Source organism: Cetorhinus maximus, chromosome 3 (genome assembly GCF_964194155.1).
Source record: "Cetorhinus maximus chromosome 3, sCetMax3.hap1.1, whole genome shotgun sequence".
NCBI lineage: Eukaryota > Metazoa > Chordata > Chondrichthyes > Lamniformes > Cetorhinidae > Cetorhinus > Cetorhinus maximus.
The window spans coordinates 185642257-185664505 of NC_135881.1; the positions used below are offsets into that span (position 1 = coordinate 185642257).

At 40.2% G+C, this 22249-nt stretch overlaps 2 protein-coding genes across 3 annotated transcripts in view; one reads left to right on the forward strand and one right to left on the reverse strand.

Moving 5' to 3' along the window:
* capn7 (calpain 7) overlaps positions 1 to 2411 on the forward strand; it is a 40710-nt gene extending 38299 nt beyond the window's left edge. Inside the window, exons 20-21 of the mRNA XM_078539384.1 lie at positions 101 to 184; positions 1533 to 2411. Of these exons, the coding sequence (XP_078395510.1) occupies positions 101 to 184; positions 1533 to 1677 (229 nt within the window). The 3' untranslated portion in view covers positions 1678 to 2411. The remainder of the gene's footprint in view (positions 1 to 100; positions 185 to 1532) is intronic.
* Positions 2412 to 5951: 3540 nt separating this feature from the next.
* The window catches only part of sh3bp5b (SH3-domain binding protein 5b (BTK-associated)), a 74879-nt gene continuing 58581 nt past the window's right edge, over positions 5952 to 22249 (reverse strand). For both annotated transcript variants that reach the window (XM_078539386.1, XM_078539385.1), the window contains 5 exons: positions 21253 to 21383; positions 20770 to 20812; positions 18430 to 18649; positions 8482 to 8733; positions 5952 to 7339 (listed from right to left, as the gene is read on the reverse strand). In XM_078539386.1, coding sequence (XP_078395512.1) covers positions 7164 to 7339; positions 8482 to 8733; positions 18430 to 18649; positions 20770 to 20812; positions 21253 to 21383 — 822 coding nt within the window. In that variant the 3' untranslated portion in view covers positions 5952 to 7163. The remainder of the gene's footprint in view (positions 7340 to 8481; positions 8734 to 18429; positions 18650 to 20769; positions 20813 to 21252; positions 21384 to 22249) is intronic.

Genomic DNA, 22249 nt, shown 5'->3' on the forward strand with positions numbered 1-22249 from the left:
TAATGGAACACTGCATCAGGTACTAACTGAGATTACAAATAATCAAATGCATTATTTTCTTGAAGCTTATGTTATTTACCCACTTTCCTTCTCTTTAAAGGCAATACAGTGTTGGATTTGAAATGGTAACTGTCTCAACAGCGGGAGACACTGAATTCCATAAAAAGCCCAGTGGAGATTACAGGTATTGCTTTGTTCTTTTTGTGTGGTCCCCATTGATGGAATTTGTCCTCATTGATGCTACAAATATGTTTTTAAAAAAATAAAGCTGTCGCCATAAATGTTGCAAGCTCCTGAAATACTTGGGAGTAAAAAGAATATTCACTCTTGTGGCTGTCGCTTTCTGTTGTGCCAGCTCATCTGTGGCCTTAGTCCATCCCATCCTTGTCAAGAACCACAGGCTTCACCTGCCTCACACACTCATGTATGTGCCCTCCACTCTCTTGGTGCTAGTGTCATCCTCTCTGCACCTCTGGCCTCAGTGCCCTCCTGGCTCCCTGTCTGCACCAACAGTAGCCAGTTTAATCAGCCTCTGAAGTTATTTCAAACCACTCAGTTTCTTCCCTCACAGCTTCTTAAAGTTCCTTTTTGACTTTGCTTCATTTTGTTCAATATTCACCCCAGTCCAGTAATGTGCTCTGGGACGTGTCTCTTTGTATCAGGAGCACTACAGAAATGCAGCATTTGTCCTCCTGCTGTCACAGCTTTGTATAAAATTTCTTTTTTTAGTCATGTCTAAGACCTGTAACAGCAAAAAATCTTTAAAAGAGAGCAAGAAAACATCTAGCAGATTTTCATATGAGGAACTTGTCTACTTATTTTTCCCCCATTTTAATTTTGTCCTTTTAAAGGGTTGTGGCTTCAACTCCACTCCTGAGACTTGAGCCCATAATCCAGGCAGACATTCCCATTGCAGTACTGAGAGAGTGCTGTACAGTTGGACATGTCATTCCCATCTCTCGAGTGGTTGTAAAAGATTCCAAGGCACTATTTTTTCTGAAGAGCAGGGGAATTGTGCCTGATACCCTGGCCGATATTTATCCCTCAACATCCTGAAAACAGGTTAATCGGTCATTATCACACTGCTGGTCGTGGGACTTTGTTGTATGTAAATTGGCCTCTGTGTTTTCTACATTACAAGAAGTGTCTACACTTCAAAAGTACTTTATTGACTGCAAAGTGCATTGGCATGTCATGAGGTCATGAAAGGTGCTATATAAATTCAAGTCTTTTATTTCTTCTCGTGATCTTCAATTTGCACAGCCTTCCAGCTACTCCCATTTTACTCCAGGTTACCACCTGGTTGGCCTTCCTCCGCTTCCTGGCAGTCCCATCCCCATCACTCACCTGACCACATTTTTCTCTCTTCGCAACAGATGAACATACCATTTCAGTCTCCTGTTGGCTTTCTTTGATGCTTCCATAATCTTCACTGACCACCTAATGTGCTGTTTCCTGATTTGTACAGTCAGTGTCTGACCTAATTATATATAGACATTTGGCAGTTAATATGTGTATTTCTTCTGTTGCAGATGTGGATTCTGCTATTTGGAAGTTGAGCGGGTCCCTGCAGGAGTTTACAATATCATCCCCACAACCTTCCTCCCTGCTCAGGAAGGCCCGTTCTTCTTAGACTTGCACAGTGGCACACCACTCAGGATTACTCAGTTACAATGACCCGAGGAACTATAATGAGCGCCTTTACCCTTGAATCATATGCATTGCCTGTTAAGGGATTTTTTTTAATTAAAAAGGGGACATTTTCTCAGGCATCAGTTGGAATTTACTCGTACAGAATTTCTTTGAGAGACTCCAAAGAAGGTGGTTACTGGTTCCACTGTAATTCATATTAAGCAAAGTTAGTTCAATAAGAAAGGAACTAAACTTGCTTGGTTCACATACTTATTAAAAAATGAAGGAACTATGTTAATTTTTATATAATCCTTACAGAAGTAAATGTACATATTTCTAATGTAGAATATAGCTGGGAATCTTCTGCAATTTAATTTGTGGCTGTTCTCCAGTGTTGCAATCAATTAACTAGGTTCAGGCTAGAACTAGATTGGATTACTTTCACGCGTGCTGAGTTGCAAACTGTGTTGCCGACCCTTTACGTGATAAAGGAGTAGAAATGTTTTTCAAGAACCTTCAATCTACATGAAACGCAGCTGCTGATGTTTACTGGATTAACTCTGCAATTTAGGGACATGTGCAATGTACGTTGTAAAGACCAGTCAATATTTGTAATCATAAATCAATTTTTTAAAGGGTGGATACTGGTCTGGTAACTCTGAATTTAGCTATGTATTTCTATTACAGATTATATATTTTTATCCATTTTTTGGTATCTAGCATGCATAAGAATTAAAGTTATGCATCCACACATTGTTTGTGGGAAAGCTGAATTTACACTATGGAAGATATTAAATCACTTATTTCAAGACAGGAAACTTATGCACATACCTGAACAGATGAGTTCCTAACATCTTGGAATATGAATTTTAAAAATAATGTGTGTAAAGTTTATAGAGTTCAGGATTTAATTGGCCTTTTCAGTCCATATGTCTTATGATCTAGACAATCTTTTCCACAGCTCAATTAGACACACTCACCCAGACATCGGCTGACTCCATAGTCGGAGCTTATTTTTCTACCCCATGTGGTCCATTCACAGCTTTAGGACATGCCAAAGCACTTTAAGTGTAGTCACTGTTTTAATATAGGAACAACCAATTTATACACAGCAAATCCCACATCCAGCAATGTGATTAAATACAGATTATCTGGTCATGTGTGATGTTGGTTGAGGGAAAACTATTGGCCAGAAAGGTAGAACTCCTCCACTCTTCAGAATAATACCATAAGGTTAGCAGGACCTTGGTTTAACATCTTGTTCGATTAATAGCACCTCAAACAGCATTCCTTCAATACTGCACAGATGTATTAAATCTAGATTATGGATTCAAATCTACAAAATGGAAGTTGAAAGCACAATCTTCTGAGAAGTGAGTGCAACCTACTGAACTGCTGCTTAAAATCAACTTATTAAATAGTTCTGCATACACTAAACACAATTAAATCTGTCTATAATTATTTACTCCATTGCATTACTATCCATTCAGCTCCAGAACTAAATACAAGTGTTTGAAGTACCAGATAAACTAAGTGAAGACATGCAATCAAATTCAAGAAACGTTTATCTTATCAAGTGCAGATTAAAATTTAACATTTAATCTGCTCTTTTTATATGAAGGAAAAAGTCATGCTGTTGAGTGAAAGAGGTTGGGATTAGTGTGAAGTAACCTGTCATCTTAGAACTGGCTGAACTCTGGCTACACTTAAGGGCTGAAAATAGAACATCTTCAGTCAGCAAAAGTAAACTGCATTTCCTCTGAATCCTGTTTGGAAGATTTTACTGATTATTAGGAAATGCCTCTTTTTTTTTGTGCTTATCCCTTCTTAATGAGCCACATGCTTTTACATTCCTAATATGAAGAATCAGCTGAATAAGAAGAAACTTAGAATTCTGGAAATATTCAGAGGCTAGGCAGCATCTTTGGAGAGAGAAACAAAATTAACATTTTAGGTTGATGACCCCTCTGGCAGAACAAAAGTTATTGATTTATTTCTCTCTCTCTCCACATGCGATCACAACATGGTAGAATTTCAAATTCAGTTTGAGGGTGAGCAACTCAGATCTCAAATCAGTGTCCTCAACTTAAATAAGGGCAATTACAGAGGTATGAAGAAGAAGTTGTCTAAAGCGGGCTGGGAAAATAGATTACGGGGAAAGTCAGGATGAGCAGTGGCAGACAGTTAAGCAGATATTTCATAACACTCAGCAAAAATTTATCCTGGTCAAAAAGGACTCTGAGAAGGATGAACCACCTGTGGTTAACAAAGGTGGTCAAGGAGAGTATCCAATCAAAAAAATTAAGGCTTACAAAGCAGTGAAACTAGTGGCTGGCCAGACGATTGGGAATTTTTTAGGAACCAGCAGCGGATAACTAAAAAGCTAGAGAAAATTGATGAAGTAAATTGGCAAGAAATATAAAAACAGCAGGAGCTTCTACAGGTAAGTAAAAAGGAGAGTAGCTAAAGTGAATGTGGGACCCTTGGAGGCTGCAACTGGAGAATTGATAAGAGGAACAGGAAAATGGCAGATAATTTAATCAATATTTTGCATCGGTCTTCACGGTGGTGAATACTGTAGACATTCCAAAGATATCAGATCAGCAAGGGGCTAATAGGAGGAAAGATCTTTTAACAGTCTCTATCACAAAGGACAAGGTATTTGAGAAACTAATGGGATTAAAAGCAGACAAGTTGCCAGGAACTGATGGCCTGCATCCAAGGATTTTAAAGGCAGAGATAATGGAGGCATTGGTCAAAATTTTCCAGAACTCTCTGGATTCTGGACGGTCCCAGTGTATTAGAAAACCATTAATGCCCCTGTTCAAGAAGGGAGACAGACAAAAAGGCAACTAAAGGCCAGTCAGCCTAACATCTGTTGTTGGGAAAATGCTAGAGTCCATCATTAAGGAAGAAATAGGACATTTGGAAAAGCTTAACGCAATCAGAGTCAACATGGTTTTGTGAAAGGGAAATTATGTTTGACAAATTTGCAAGAGTTGTTTGAGGATATAACAAGCAGATTTGATAAAGGGGAACTGGTAAATGTGTATTTGGATTTCCAGAAGGCATTCGATAAGGTGCCACATAAAAGGTTATTGCACAAGGTGATAACTCACGGTATTGGGGGTAATGTATTAGCATGGATTGAGGATTGGTTAACACACAGAAGTCAGAGTACGGATTAATGGGTCTTTTTCAGGTTGGAAAGACGTAACTAGTGGAGTGCCACAAGGATCAGTCCTAGGGCCTTGGAGGGGGCAGAGTAATGTAAACGAACGTGCTGCTGATACAAAAATAGATGGGAGGGCATGTTGTGATGAAGACGTAAGGAACCTGCAAGAGGTTAGAGATAGGTTGACTGGTCAAAAACTTGGCAGATGGAGTTTAACGTAGGAAAGTGTGAGGTCATGCACTTTGGTAGGAAAAATCAAAAGGCAGACTATTATTTAAATGGAGCGGGATTCCAATAAGATTGAATTGAGTGTTCTTGTGCATGAAACAAAAAAGGTTAGCATACAGGTGCAGCAAGTAATTAAAAAGGAAAATTGAATTTTGGCCTGTATTGCTAGAGGTTAGAGTTTAAACATAGGGAAATCTTGTTACAACTGAACAGGGTGTTGGTGAGGCCATACCTGGAGTACTGTGTAGAGTTTTGGTCCCTGTATTTAAGGGAGGATAGACTGGCATTGGAGGCAGTTCAAAAGAGATTCACTAGGCTGATTCCTGGGATGAAGGGGTTGACTTATCAAGAACAGCTAAACAGGTTAGGCCTTTATTCATTAGAGTTTAGAAGAATGAGGGGTGATCTTACTGAAACGTACAAGATTCATAGGGGGCTTGACAGGGTAGATGTTGAGAAGATGTTTCCACTAGTGGGGTAATCTCAAACTAGGGGACATAGTTACAGAATAAGGGGACATTCATTTAAAACTGAGATGCGAAGGAATTTTCAGAGGGTAGTGAATGTCTAGAATTCTCTACCTCAGTTGTGGAGGCTAGATCACAAAGTATTTAAAGGAGGTGGTAGATAGATTTTTGAAATAATGGGGAGTTGAGGGTTATGAGCTGGCATGAAAGAGGAGTTAAGGCTTGGGGCAGATCAGCCATTACCTCATTGAATGGCAGGGCAGGCTTGAGGAGCTGAATGGCCTACTCCTGCTCCTATTTCTTATGCTGCCATATCTGCTGAGCATTTTGCTTTTGTAAGATGTTCATTTGTAACCATAATCGGTTTGGTTTGAAGTTGTCCTTTAGACAGATTGATCGGTGTTGTTCAATATAATTGTGTACCCACATATACAAAATCACAGTCAAAATGAGGAGCTGTATATGTATTCAGAATGTACAGACTTACAAGCCAAGTTCATAAATGACAAAATCTATAAAATAGTTAAATGCATAGACAACTCTTATTACAACACTGGAACAAAAAAATGTACAAAATGTAACACTGAAAACAATGTCTAAAGACTACAACATAGGTGATTGATAATGTTTAAAACATAAGGCATGCAGGCTTTGCCATTAGTCACTATTTGCATGCCTCTGAAGTCAGAAACAGAGGCTTGGGCAAACTGGGTTGGGTGTTTCCTGTGCTAAGATACAGGAACTGATTTTACAATTTGGATTCCCCCCAGTTCAGGACCCTATTCAGTTGCCTGCACAGCAGCAAAACCTGTTCATGCATGTAGTGCATTTAGATTGGCACGAATGGTTGGCTGTAAAAAGAAGCAGAACGTGACACTGAAAATTCATCCGCCTCATGAGCCAACATTCCACTCCATAGCAAAGGCTGGCTGCATGTCTTCCCAAATAGTCTGTTTCCTTCTGTGTAGTCAGGAGGATGTGAAGGAACAGAGGTGGAATCCAACCTTTCAAGCTACTAAACTGTGTTGTTTCACTATTAGTAACAGTGCAGGAAGTGAAGCACCCTTGGCAATTTCCTTTGTTTTTTTGTTGCAAGTCCTTCTGAACAACAGGAAACATGGAAAGGTCCTTAAGGTCTGATTTTCAACAGGACATGACAACCAAGACTGCCACAAAGAGAGATCGAACACTCGATGCAGCGAGCATATCGTGGCACATGGGGATATGGCAGGCATCAACACTGAAGAGGACACAATGAAGTGGTGCACATGGATACAGCACAGAGTATAAGTGGAGCAAAGCAGGACTTTCTGCTGATTTGAGCTCCACCTCTGCCACATGTAAGCAGGTCATCAGTTGGGGAACAAAGCAGACAAGGATCTTACTTAACATCCAGTTCAACAGCACAAAATTGGTTACTGCTACTTTGCCTCCAGTCTGGAATCAGACCGCTAACTACAGACTTTGCAGATATCCCATTAATTTTAACCCAGAACTACTCCCGTAGTTTCCTTTTTCCAGTTATGAACACCAGCCACTCTTTAGAGGAACCTTTCAGCGCAGCAGTTAGACAGCAATTAAAAGGCCAAGACTGTGTCTGCGAGTGAATAAGTCGGTAACGCAATGTTTCCTGGCACATTTAGGATGTCGCTTCACAACATTTAACAGGTCGGTGACTCAGCCAATTCACAGATCTTTATTTCTGAAATTCTCTTCTCCTTTGGCTCTGTGCACTTGACTGAAATTTGAGTTACTCTGATCTCCAGGGTTGCTTCATCAATGGACTGTTGAGTAATCAGTTTGTCCTTTTCATTTTCAACACCTTCAGCCCTGTCCCCTGTCCAAACAACAAAACGAAACTGATAAATATTGATAACTCTGTCCACTTAGATGAGCATTGCACAGCCTACAAAACCATTTTCAGTTCACTGGACAAAACAAAAACCAATAGATTATTGGGAAAGAGAACACAGCCTATTACAATTGGCCTACTGACACCCTCACACTCTCTCCCAAGCATGATGAATATCAGATTGAAGTGGTTGCTCTAAAATGTATTTTTCTTGGCTTCTGTACATTGATACACTGACCTCAGAATTCTTGGGCGTGGAGATGGTCTGAGCTTTGGGTGGAACCTAAGTCAGGATTTTGTCCCATTTTCCCTGGCCCTTAAAATTACAATATGGGATGGGGGCAGAGGGAAAGAAAACTATGGGTTGATGTCTCCCCTCCACTGACCCCCTCCTTTTCACGAAGAATTCCCTGGCTACTCTTAGAAATGCTGCCTTTTAAGCCCTTGGTAGGCCTCTGCAGAATTCACACTAGGTCACTGAATTTATTCAAGGCTGAGTGAGATAGATTTTTGATAGACAAGGGAGTCGAGGGTAATGGTGGGAAGACAGGAAGGTGGAGTGAAGATCATGGCTGATCCAATTGTGATCTTATCAAATGTCGGAGCAGGCTCAAAGGGCCAAATAGCCTACTCCTGTTCCTAAGTCCTATGTTCCTATGTAGCATGAGTTCGACTAAAGTGAGTAGAACAGTCTGAACCTTAACTAGGGAATGACACCTTCCTCAAGAGGCCTGCTTGCTCCATTGGGCGTAGATGATGTAAAACGGGGAATTCATTTGAGTCCTTCGGAAGGCCTGCGACATCAGAATGGCAGGTGGGACAAAGGAGCTCTTGAACATACAATAAGCCCACACCAGCCATGTAAATGACCCAAATGCCGCAAATTAGGATTGGGTCTGCCTAAGTGGCATAGACAAATAGATTCAACTCTATCGCACTTACATTGGCACAGCAGGACCGCAGGAATCTCAGGGCCAATGGTCTATTGGTGACTCTCCTCTAAATTAGTCATCCCTCTCACCCTCCTATCACATTTAATAAAGGTGATTTTGGATTGAAACAGCAGCTCTTTAGATCTCATCTGCTATAATATTTTCCTTCCAAGGTTACCCGGAAACATCACTGACCTTTCTCAGCATCACATTCAGGAGATGAGGCTCCACTGCATTCGCTGCGAGGCCCCAGAATGGGAGAGCCCATGGCACATTCAGACACAGGACTCGACAGTTCCAAGCTGGGGGGACGATTTCCTGGAGGGAAAACAGTTGGGAGGTCTAAGGGACTGGTTGGACTGGAGCTCAAACTAAACTCAGACTGGCTCTCCGAATCTTCAGAGATAGGGCTGCCGCAGTTATCATCTTCAAATATTTCAGATGTCACTGCAAATGAGAAAGAGATGTTACTGAAAAATAATCAACTGGAGTTGATTAAGAAATCCATCATCAAGCTGTGTTCAGCTCATTAGCTTAGACAACTTAATTTATTCAACAAAATTAAACAGGCATTTCTAATTTAAAATGACAACATTGTGCACTCAGCAATTTCAGAGGCAGTGCATAAAGACCTTCAGTAGGTTTGATGTCTGCATCACTGCTTCAGTTTGTAGTATGTTATCACTAGACATTCATTCCAAAATAATTATTTCATTAGGTGTTCTCAAATGCCATTTGAACTATTTAACATGCAAATCTTCTGAAATAGTGTTCTTGTATGGTCTTTTGACCCATCGTATCTGTAACAGCTGAAAAAAATCTATCTAGCCTAATCTGCTTCCCAGCTTTTGGTCTGTAGCCCTGTAGTTCACTGTACCTTAAGTGCATATTCTTTTTTTAAAGCTTCATAAAGGCATTTTACAATAAACCAGAAAAAATATTGTGAAAAGTAAAGTAGATTTATGGGGGGTTGTGTTGCTCTGTCTGTGTGATTTAGTTACATTTTGTAGCTAAGCAGACTACAAGATGAAGTTATCAAAAGTAAGGTGTAGAAGTGTCTTTAATATGCTAATGAATAAACATGGTTGGGGTCCTGGCATGTAAGGTGTGACAGGAATTTGCATTTTTAGATAGATGAAGGGATGAATTTCAAAGAGGTTAATGAGAATATTGGCAACATGAAAAGATTTATATTATAAGAAAGGTAAAGTTCCAAAGACATAAAAACAATGGAATTTGCATATTAAAAAGGGAGAAATGTGTATAAAGGATAATGAGGCTATATGTCAGGGGAAGGCACTGTAAGACCTAACTGAAGTGTGTGAAGCCTCCAGCATTTGTGTATATGTCCGCTGTTTACAGGAACCAAAGCAAGAGAGAGCTATTTTGAATTCCACTGTCCATGGTAGTGTGTTAATTTGCTAGATCTGTTTAAAATCTAAAATCTATTCTTGGACCGTTGCCTTAAAGGGGGTGTAACTGGGAACCAGGTTAATTAGGAATTTTAGGAATTATAGTAGTAATTTGTAGACCTGTGTATGTGCTTGAAACCTCTTCTTTTGTTAATAAATATTTTAATTTAGTTTTCTAAAATCTCAAGTCTTGGTGGACTTATTACTTCTGAATTCAGGGTACACATCTCAAAATAAATACAAATTGCAAAACAGTTGTGATAGCGCGATCAAGTTTCCCTCGGATTTGATCTACCTGGCACACATCATCTGCCAGGTCAGAACAAATGCAATGAGGGTTTCTGCCTCTACTGCCTTTTCTGCAGCAAATTCCAGACCCCCGCCCTCCCCAACGCCCTCTGGGTGAAAATATTTCTCCTCAACTCCACACTAATCCTTCTACCGATTACTTTAAATCTATCTGGGTTATTGATCTCCCAGCTAAGCGAAACAGGTCTTTCCTATCCACCCTATCTAGGCCCTTCAAAATTATATACACCGCAATTAAATCATCCCTCAGCCTCAGGTTCCAGAGAAAATAACTCCAACCTATCCAATCTTTCTTCATAGCTCAAATTCCATTCCTGGCAGCATCCTCATACATCTCCTCTAAGTCCTCTCTAGTATGATGATATCCTTCCTGTAACAGTGACCAGAAATGTACACAGTACTCTAGCTGCGCCCATACTGGTGTTTAATACAGTTTAGCATAACCTTGCTTTTATATTCTCCGCCTCGGTTAACAAAATAAAGTATCCCGTACACCTTCTTAACCGCCTTATCTACCTGTCCTGCAACCTTCTGGTATTATGTGGGCATGCACATCCAGGTCCCTTGATCCTCTGCATCTCTCAGTAACTGCCATTTATGTATATTCTCTTGCCTTGTCTGACATCACCAAATGCATTATCCCATATTTTCTGGATTGAATTTCATTTGCCACTTCTCTGCTCACCTGACCAGTTTATTGGTATATTTTTCCAGTCTCCAGCTTTCTTCCTCATTATCAATCTCACAATCAACTTTTGTATCAACGGCAAACTTGTGAATCATGCTCACTGCGTCCAAGTCTAAATGATTGATACATACCACAAAAAGCAAGGAACTTACTACTGCCCTGTGGAACTCTACTGGAAACATCCTGCTGTCACAAAAACATTTGTTGACCATAATCCTTTGCTTCTTGCCACTGAGCCAATTTTGGATCCAACTTGCCACTTTTCCTTGGACTTTTATTTTGCTGAACAGTCTGTGTTATGACACGGCAGATGGTGTGTTCCAGGCGGATCAAATCCACGAGGGAAACCTGACCGCGCTATCACAACAGTTTTGCAATTTGTATTTATTTTGAGATGTGTGCCCTGAATTCGGAAGTAGTAAGTCCACCAAGACTTTAGGGATTTTTTTAAAACCTAAAGTTAAAATATTTTTAACAAAAGAACAGATTTCAAGCACATACATAGGTCTACAAATTATTACTATAATAGCTTCTAAAACCCCAAATTAACCTGGTTCCCAGTTACACCTCCTTTAACGCAATGGTCAAAAAAATAGATTTTAAACAGATTCGGCAAATTAACACAATATGCTGGACAGTGGAATTCAAAATGGCTCTCTCCAGCTTCGGTTTCTGTAGACAGCAGACATATACGCAAATAGTGGAGGCTTCACACACTTCTGTTAGATCTTACAATGCCTGCCCCTGACATATAGCCTCATTCTCCTTTATACATGTTTCTCCTTTTTTAATATGTAAATTCCATTGTTTCCATATGTCTTTGGAACTTTACTTTCTTACAATATAAATCTTTTCATGTTGCCAATATTCTTATTAACCTCTCTGAAATTCAAACCTCCTTTCATGCATCTAAAAATGCAAATTCCTGTCACACCTTACATGCTAAGACCCCAACCATGTTTACTCATTAGCATATCAAAGACACATCTGCACCTTACTTCTTTTGATAACTTCAACTTGTAGTCTGCTTGCTACAAAATGTAATTAAATCTCACACAGACAGAACACCACAACCCCCCCATAAACCTACTTTACAGTAAACCAGCAAAATATTATGAAAATTATTATACCTTCTGACAGTCTGCTATGAGTCTTGCTAAAATCCATATATATGACATCAAATGCATTACCCACATTGACCTTTCTTGCTACCTCTTCAAAAATTAAATCGTTAGTCAAACGATCTTCCCTTAAATCCATGCTGACGGTCCTTGATTAACTTCTGCCTTACTAACTGATAATTTATATTGACCCTCAATCTTCTCCAGTAATTTTCCCACCACTGAGGTTAGGTTGTCAGGCCTATAGCTACTTGATCTATCTCCTTCCCACTTTTTAAACAATGGCACAGCGTTAGCAGCCTTCCAGCATTATGCCTGTAACCAGACCGTATTAGAAAATGATGGTCAGTGCCTCCGCTATTTTCTCCCTTGCATCTCTTAACAGCCTTGAATAAATTTAAATCGGACCTGGCTATCTATCCACTTGCAAAGATGTTAAACTTCATAGTATTTCCTCTCGCACTCTGTTTATCTCATCCGATATTTGATATGCCTGCTCCTTAACTACAATGTCTGCATCATCACTGTTATGAAGATAGACACAAAGTATTCATTAACAATATGCCAATGCCATCCGCATCCACTCTACGGTTAGCTTTTTTGCCTCTTATAGGCCCTACTCTTTCTTTAGTTATCCTCTCACTTTTTATGTATTTATAAAACATCTTTGGGTTTTCCTTCATTTTACTTGCCAATACTTTTCATGCCCTCTCTTTGCTTTTCTAATTTTCTATCTAATTTTACCCCTACACTTTCTATACTCAGAATCTCACAGTGCAGAAGAGGCCCTTTGGCCCATCGTGTCTGCACTGACACCTCCAGGCTTTTTGTAGTATTTAGCACTTGGTATCTAAAATAAGCTTTCTTATTTTGCTTTATCCTACCCTGTATGCTTCTGGATATCCAGGCGGTTCTAGGATTTACAATTTCCTTCCCTTTGAGAGCATATTTTCTCCTTGAATGCCCCCCACTGCTCAGACACTGATTTACCTCAAAGTTGTTCCCTGTCTACTTTTGCAAAATCACATCTCAGCTCAGCAAAATAGACCTTTCCCCAACTGAGAACTTTTATTTCTGGTCTATCTCTATCCTTTTTCATAACTATGTTAAATCTAATTGAATTGCAATCCCCTACTTTCCCCACCTACCCAGTTTCATTCCCTGAAACTAAGTCCAGAACTGCCCCTCAGGGGGTCCAAAGTATATCCCCAGCACTGTGACTGCTTTTTTTTTGTTCTTCAGTTCAATCCATATGGATTCATTTGATGATCCTTCTCACATAACATCCCTCCTTAGAATTGTAATCATGCCTTTAACTAATATTGCAATGCCCCCTGTCTATCACACCTGAAAAGTAGGAATGTTGAACTGCCATTCCTATCCTCCTTTAAGACGTTTCAGTAATAGCTATGAGATCATACTTCCAAATGTCTATCCATGCCCTTCAGCTCATCTGGCTTATTTAATAGATTCTGCTTTGAAATATACACCATTAAGCGTTTCGTATTAAAGGTGGCTTGATTGAAACATATATGATGCTGAGGGGTCTTGACAGGGTGGATGTGAAGAGGATGTTTCCTCTTGTGGAAGAATCTAGAACTAGGGTTCACTGTTTAAAAATAAGGGGTCACCCATTTAAAACAGAGGTGAGGCTAATTTTTTTCATTCGGAGGGTCATGGGTCTTTGGAACTCTCTTCCTGAAAAGGTAGTGGAAGCAGAGTCTTTGAATATTTTTAAGGCAGAGGTGGATAGATTCTTGGTAAGCAAGTGGGTGATAGGTTATCAGCAGTAGGTGGGATGCAGATTTAAGGTTACTATCAGATCAGCCATGATCTTATTAAATGGCAGAGCAGGCTCGGGGGGACTGAATGGCCTACTCCTGCTCCTTGCTCATATAAGCCAAACTCCTTTGTTGTCTATTGTCTAGTCTTTGCTTCCCTTACTTTCCACATTAGTTGACTAAATTTTTGCCTTCCATTTCCAACTTTGCTTCTATCTCTTCTGAATCTACACCAAGGTTTCCATCCCTTTGTCAAACTAGCTTAAAACCTCCCCTGCAGCACTAGCAAACCTCCCAATGAGAATACCGGTTGCAGCCCTGTTGACTTGCAACTTGACCAGCTTGCACGGGTCCCTCTCCCCCAGAATTGGTCACAATGTTCCAGGAATCTAAAGCGCTCCCTCTACCCCAGCTCACCAGCCATTCATCTACACTATCCTCCTATTTCTCATTAGCGTGTGTCACTGGGAGTAATCCAGAGATGACTACCTTTGACATCTTGCTGATGTATTTCTTTCCTAGGAATCATTTCCCTCCAAGTTAGAGTGCAGGATGCATTCAGGGGACACTTGCGCTAATTGCCTTGCCCTCCTCCTCTCTCTGATGATAAGCCATTGCCCCTCTGCCTGCACACTCAAACTACAAGGTGACCACCTCTCAAAATGTGCTAACTGCATTGTTTTCAACTTTACAGATGCACTGCAGTGACGCCAGCTGTTGCTCAAGCTCCGAAAGCCAGAGGCTCCTTCGACTGACAACGCTTTCTGCACATGATTTTGAAGAGACGAGAGTATAAGCCTAGATCCTTTCGAGATGGGAAAAGCTTTTTTGAATGATTCATTGATCTGTGAAGGGCAGGAAAAGAGTAGGGAAAACAGAAATCATCATTCAGTTGATACGCCTCCCTAAGGGTGCCTTCCACTTGGGGAGTGGCTATCATCACAAGATGGTGAGGTAATTTGCAAACAGCTTTTTCGAGTCATCAAGCCTCATATTATAAAGCAGACCTGATTCATGGAGCCAAAGTTTCTCACGTAATACAGGATAAATTTGATGACATGCATAAGAGTGTTGAAATAAATGGCATTTTCAGACAGAACCCAGTAAACAGGAGGTCCTACTTAAGTTGGCTTAAGTTTTAAGGAAGTTTCCATGATATATTTTGCACAAGAAGCAGTCTTGGAAGTAGGACAAATATTCCCCAAGTTCTCAAATGCTGCAAAGCTTACGATTTAAAATAGGCTGACTAACCATTTTATCCTGATCACGTTGTCTTTTTAGTCTATTGCAACCTGCTCGTTAGACTTTGAAAGAAAATCACAGGACCATAGTTTATTACATCCGTCAGTTACTCGAGAGACATTGTCAACAAATAAACTGTGCGCTAACCTTCAAATTAAAATAACTAACTAGAATTTGCCAGAGATCTATTTTGGGGGAGACCAATTCGTTAGCTTTAACAGTATACTTAATAGGAAATAACCTTTTGGATAAAATGCAAAACTAATGGATTTTTCTCTCCAAATGATTGAACAAACTCACAAAGCACGAGTAAAAGGAGACAAAGAGCTTTACAATTGAGTTGAAGTACATAAATCAAACATGATCACTAGTCCAACTAAATGATTTAATCAAAAACCGTGTTAAAATAATTTCCTTCTCCTGCTGAGGTGATTGAATTTACCAGCTCTCATGTAGCTATAAGACAGTGCACTAAATATAGATTATCCAGCAGAGCACTGGGATCAAAATCTCTCCTATCGTGCTGGCCACTTAAAATATTCAGTGATGAATATGGAACTCTGGTCTACAGTCTGCAGGAAACACAGGTGGAAACCAGTGGAATAACATTGGTTATCTTGTCTTTATAGGCCAGTCAAAAGTTTTCAAAGTGGGAAATGCTGCTACCATCGATTTACCTCAAAATATTCTCTGGGCAATCTACAAACTTCTCTGTTGGTCTCAGCTGTAACCAGATAATGTGTTTGTCTTCAAAATGATATTGGTTGAGGGATAAATATTGTCCAGAACACCAGGAAGTAATACCCTGATCTTTCCTGGATTATGCTAAAATCCATTACATCCACCCAAAAAAGCAGACGAGGCCTAGGTTTAATGCCTCTTCTCCCTCAGTACTGCATTGAGTGTCAGCATAGATTAGGTACTCAATTCTCAGAGCAAGGCTTCTAATTCAGAGGGGGAGTGTGCAACAACTAACAAGCCATTGCTCTGTATTTGAGACAAAGCTGAATTTATTACCCTTCAAGATTCCTCATGCAATATAGCCTCATGCAAAAGAGCACATTATTATCTTTATTAAAGTACCTTCTTTAAGATCTTTAAATGAATATTGCAATTTACAAGGGAATGATGATCGGTGCCATTTCATTTAGACAAATGAGAAGTGAAAGCATGGATAAAGATGATTTGTGAAGCTGTGTTTAGCAATCTGATATTACAGAAGCTAATTCAAAGCAAGTCACAATACTCTGCATTTATCTGAAGTCAGATGAGTGAAGTCACAAGTGGCCCTCTGTGTCTAACATTCAGATTAAAAGCACATTGTTATTCTTTCAAATTTAAACTAATCATTGTATCCAATTAGTCACCCCTCATAATATCTTTTCTTTATTCTATCATGGGCAGGGCCAGCATTTGTTGCCCATCCTTGAACTGAGTGGCTTGCCACTCCATTGCAGAGGGCAGTCAAGAGTCAACCACATTACTGCGGGTCTGGTAGGCCAGACCAGGTGAGGATGGCAGATTTCCTTCCCTAAAAAGGACATTAATGACCAAGGTGGGTTTTTACAACAATGGACAAAGGTTTCATGGCCACCATTACTAAGATTAACTTTTCAATTCCACATTATTACTCAAATTCAAATACCACCAGCTGTGGTGGAATTTGAACCCTTGTCCCCAGAACATTAGCCTGCGCTTCTGGATTACTAGCCCAGTGACATTACCACTATGCCACCATCTCCCCATATCTCCTGTGGCTCAGTGCGCACTCTATTAAAGTAGAAAATCATCCCATTGGAATTAAAGACCATATAAGTATGCACTTGTTTTACAGATCAAGATCAGTAGTGCACTTAGTTACCACTCTGATAGTCTCTTGAATATTTAAACTCTGACTCATGTCCCACACCAACACTTTGTTTACCACTCTTTCCCTGTGTATAATCCCCAAATATTTTTATTATCCTCTACCACAGTGGCAGGTGAGTGTGTGGGATTGAACAAGTGCTCAAAACTTATTTTAAGTACAGGGATCAAGGGGTTAATATGATCTGTTGGTGAGCCCCATAAAATGGTGTCCATGAACTCTAAATTATTAAAGGGTGTCCATTACATTGTCCTCATTTTGTTTTGGTAAATCCTCTGCTTTGTTGGTGTTTTAGTGACATTCAACGTAAAAACAGATCTTTAAAATATATGATTTTCTCTGGATTTCCTGAGTATTTTGAGATTCAATTTATTTTAAAATTTTCTCCCTTCTTTCACATTGAAGTTAAACCCTGAACCTGTAAAAATGGCAGATTTTTAAAAACTGATAATTGGAATAAACTTTAAGAACCTTTATTAGAATCTCAGCATCAGTGTTTAAAAAGAACACTAATTTTGGGAATGCTGCATTGTCAGAGATGCTATCTTTCAGACAAGATGTTAAACTGAGGCCCCATTTATCTTCTCACAGATGTAAAATATTCCCATCTCTCAATCTTCAGACATCCAAAAATGCTTTATAGCCAGAGAAGTAGTTCCGAACTATATTTACATTGCTCTGTAGCTAATTTGTGCACAGCAAGGTCCCACAAACATCAATGAGTTAAATAACCAGATAATCTGATTCAGAAATATTGGTTGAGGGACAAATGTTGTCCAGGATATTTCAAAGAGCATCACAGGGTCTTTTCCATCCACTTGGAGAGCAGAAGGGGCCTCAGTATCCCATCTGATCCAAAATACCCAGCCTCTGACAGTGTGACACTCCCTCAGAACTGCACCAAAGTGTCAGCCTAGATTATGTGCTTTTCTTTGGAGTGGGTCTTGAATACACAGCAGTGAGACTGATAGTGCTGAGCCATGGTTAACACTTCAGACTGTCTTAGCTTCCCTTATATCTGTCTCCTCAGCTAAATGACTACTCTGCAACTGGCCCTGCGCTGTTAATATGAGAACTAATGGCATCACTGATGATCATCAGTTAAGAAGAATGCAACTCATAAGGTGGCGTTGAGGCCACAGTCAGATCAGCCATGATCTTACTGAAAGGCAGAGCAGGCTTGAGGGGCCTACTCTTGCTCCTAATTCGTATGTTCATAAGGAGTTCAGTATTATGATTATGCCTGCAGGCCCATTTAGTAAATCTATGGTAGTTGTGGTTTGTTGCAATCTCTGTTAATATCTGGAAAATCTCTGTAGTTCTATAATTAACCAAACTGACAAGTAGGGTATTGGAAAAATGCTAACTGTCTTAAACAAACCGCAAAATACACTCAGACACTCTTGGAATCTTTCAAGAAAAAACGTGGCCAATAAAGTTGAGTGCACACTGTATGCATTTTGTTTGTCCAGTGCCCAGTTAAACTAATATAGTAACAGGAAGGAAGCTGCAGCTCCTAGATTGTTATTAGCATATAAAATTGAACAAGGATAAAGGTCAAGAGAAACCAAAATAAAAAGTTGGTTAGAAATTTCCATATTGGCAACCTGAAAGGCAGGGATTGCGTAAGAGGAACAGACATGTGGGTAAACATGACAAGTCACTAATAAAAAAGACTCCAAATAAGTAATGGTACAATGTTATTAGCACAAGGAGTACTCACTAGACAATTCATCAGGTTCAGTCTTCAAACTAGATAGATCTTCCAGAGAGTTTTCATTTCCTTCAGCACCAACTCCTCTACCCCTGGGTCCCATCATATTGGAGCGTCTCCTTTCATGAATCTCATCAGAGATCATCTCTAGGTTCTTCAAGGCAGCTTTGTACTGCCCTTTGGCTGCTGACAGCTTGGCCTGTAGCTCATCTACATTTTTCTTTAGTTGCTATCAAATCAAAAGCAGAGGACTTAAAATGTAATCATATTTTCCAAAATGTGTACAATTTGATAAAGGTTTAATTAAATCCTGCATCAGCATCAGATCCTGATTATCGAACAGTTACGGGGCTAGGTTCACTTTCTGTCAAAATCTCCCAATCTCTTAGACCACAGTATTGGAGGTAAATGAACAAAATTTATTTCAAGGACTAAATTTTAATATTCACATAACATACAACTTACAGCGCAGAAACAGGCCATTCAACTCAACTGGTCTCTGTCAGTATTTATACTCCTTACAAACCTTCTCCTGCTCTAATTATCTGTTCCCACCAGATATCTTATCCCTCTATTCCTTTCTTCCTCACATATGCATCAATTCTCTCTTTAAGTGTATCAATACTATCTGCTTCAGCCATTCCCATGTGGCAACGAGTTCTACCTTCTCATCACCCTGCGCTCAAGAAGGAATTCTAACATTTGAGGGTTTTAACTTGTCACTGCACTAACCCAGTTTTTTTTTTAATATCCATCTCTGATAGAGGAATTGCAGATACTAATTTTACGTAGAATCAGGAGTAGGCCACCCAGCTCCTCAAGCTTTGTTCTGCCTTTCAATCAGATCATGGCTGATCCCCATCTCAGCTTCATTTTCCCACCTTTGCTTCATATCCCTCAATACCCTTACCAAAGATAAATCTATCTAACTCAAGTCTCGAAAGGTCAAATTGACTCCAGGCCTCCACAGCCTTTTTGGGGGAGAGTGTTCCAGATTTTCACTATCCTTTTTATGAAGAAGTGCTTCCCACTATCACTCCTCAATGGCTGCATTAACTGAGAGGTGAACCTCTATAACAAAACTCAGCAGCTAATACGAATCAAAGCATTTAGCACGCTTGCAACACAACCGTGGAATTATACAACAAGCACTTCAGTATTTGGCAAATCAATAACAACTAATTTAAATTGTAAACAAAATTAAATAGAATATCAAATTATCATGTTATTCCAAGTGTACCAGAAACCCATTCTACATTAATAATTCTGTAGGTTTGACCATTGCTTTAACTGCAAGTAGCTTATAGGCTGGGATTTGAGTTGTTATTTCCTGAGGAACTATAGTGTAGAAGTAAGGATGATGTACTTAAAACTGTAACCTCAGATCAGTGTTAGGAATCACCAACAGCAAACACGTTGGAACAGATGAGGGAGACGCATTATAGGGCAACTTATTTTTCCCTTTCCACTAATTCCCTTCCCTTTGTCTCCTTGCTGCTATTGACTACTTGCTCAGATCCAGTTCTAGGACTCCAGGTGCCCTTTAATAGACGCATCACCACCAGGCCGCATCCTCACCTAGCGCCCACTTCCCGGAGGGATAGTTAGCTACTGAGCAGAAAGGGAACCCTGGAGAGCACAAAAAATATAAATACAGAGAGTGGGGTTCAGGAGAGAAACCTATCCCCACCAACATCCCCGCCCCAAAAAAAGCCCCTGATTACAGCGTCTGGACACACTGCCAAGGACCCATGACTGCTCAGTCAGCACTAGCCTCAGCACCTCAACTCTCACTTACTTTCTCACCATTATCTAGCCTGCTCGCAGAGGGACTGACGGTGATAAATAACTCCATAAACTAACGATCAGTGTAATAAAATAACCAACTTTTCATTAGCATTAGGCTAGACCAGTGTTGTCCAATATATTAGCTACTGGCCACAAGGACAGCTGGGAATCCAGGTGTAGCTAACCGCATTTCTGATTGGTAAAGAAGAAATGATAATAGGTATGATTATTGGCCATGTGATTTCAATATTTATATTTGCATGGCCTGTTCATGTGAACTTTGCCTTTTTGGTGCAGTTAGTGATTAAATTACAAGAAAATCAGAGTGTACGAGTGTTTTTTGATCGCCATCGCTGCTTCCTTGGCTACTGAATATACATGTGTGAAACACGTTTACCTGTATTGGGTATGTGTAAGGCATTCTCGACTAAAATGCACATGTGTAAGGCCATTGTAACACTTATGGTTGGTCAACAATTCATACTGGGTTTCTCCCATATCCACAGTAATACAAGCACTGGATCCCATCTATAGCACAGAGAATTTCAAGAAAATGCTCACCTCCAGCTGCAGGTAATATTTTCCTTTGAGTTCAAAATAAGGTCTAAACAAAAGAGAAAATACACATATTATGAATGGCTGTAAAATTCAATTCTATATCATTTATGGTTAACTATATAAAGGTGGAGGTTATTGACTTGGGTTGTTACTTGAGCACATATGAAGAAACACTCTGTGACTCTCTGGTGTGCTGAGTTAAGAAGTATATGCTTGTGTAATGTCTCACATTGTGAACGAATCTAAACCGAGTAAAGATCAGCTATGGTTTTATCCTTCACCAACTGGCTATCAGGAGTGTAACACAAGGTCAAAACCAAAGACAATACTTTCTTTTTAGATGAGCTGCTAACTTTTCTTCACAAGAGATACAAAAGAAAGAACTGGCATTGATGCAGTGCCTATCACAACCTCGGGGCATCTCAAAGCAGGTGAGGGTGTGAAGGGTGGGGAGCAGGGTGCACAGTTTGGGTGGAAATCACTCACTTGGATTTATTTATGGCTCGTTTCAGTTTCTTCTCCAATTGCTTCATCCTGCTCATTGCTGCGTTGTACTTCATAGCTGTGTCTTTATGTAACAGTTCACTCCTCGTCTTGGTCTGTTCTGCTTCCATGACCTGGGACAGGGAAATAATGATAGGTGTCAGCTCTACTCAAACGTCATGAACATGTAATGATGGCCTTTAAAAAAAACGGTTTACAATAAAGCACACTTTGCGAGGTTCAGCATCAGGAGGTCCACCTGACCTTAATCTACTATTCATAGTTTGTTTCAATTTTATTGCCTTATAACTGCAGAAATCTCACAGCTTTCATTGTCCAACTGCTCAGTCACACATCTCACACCCTGCCCTGTGAAATCTATTTAATTCTGAATAATTAAGGTGAGATTTCATTCTTACAGATTCACACGTTGAGGGAGACTGGTAATGGTTTTCATTCAGTAGCAAGCTTTGCAGTGACTCTTCAACTCAGCCACAGGATTACCACCTGGTTTCCTGACCAGAAGGGTGGGCAGGATGATGGGCCAAATCTGTCAAAGGAAGGGTGTCTAGTTCAAGGGACCCTGGCAGGGGGCAGAGTTGCTGAACAGCACACACATGCCTCAGTCACCCTTCACAAGTGTTGTTTTTCCCTCCTCTCCACACAAGTCATTTCTCACACTCTCAACTCCCTGCTTTCTCTCTTTGCAGGAGGAGAAAGCAAAGAAATGCAGGGAGAGGCAATGAACTGGGGTGCTGGTGGGGGCGGGAGGGGGTTCCAGCGATAGCCACCTTGCCACAGGCAATGGGTGCCCACCTGCACCAGTGGGAAGGGGGTCTTGCGCCAGGAGGCTGCAGATATCACCAATGACTTTACCTGAAAGCCTAAGCCTCATGAGGCACCAGTGCTCACACATCAGGAGAGCTGATCCTCCGCCTGCAGAATCTGTGATTGGGTATCGCTTCCTTGGAGCTGAAAATCTACGTCCATCCCCTCTGCC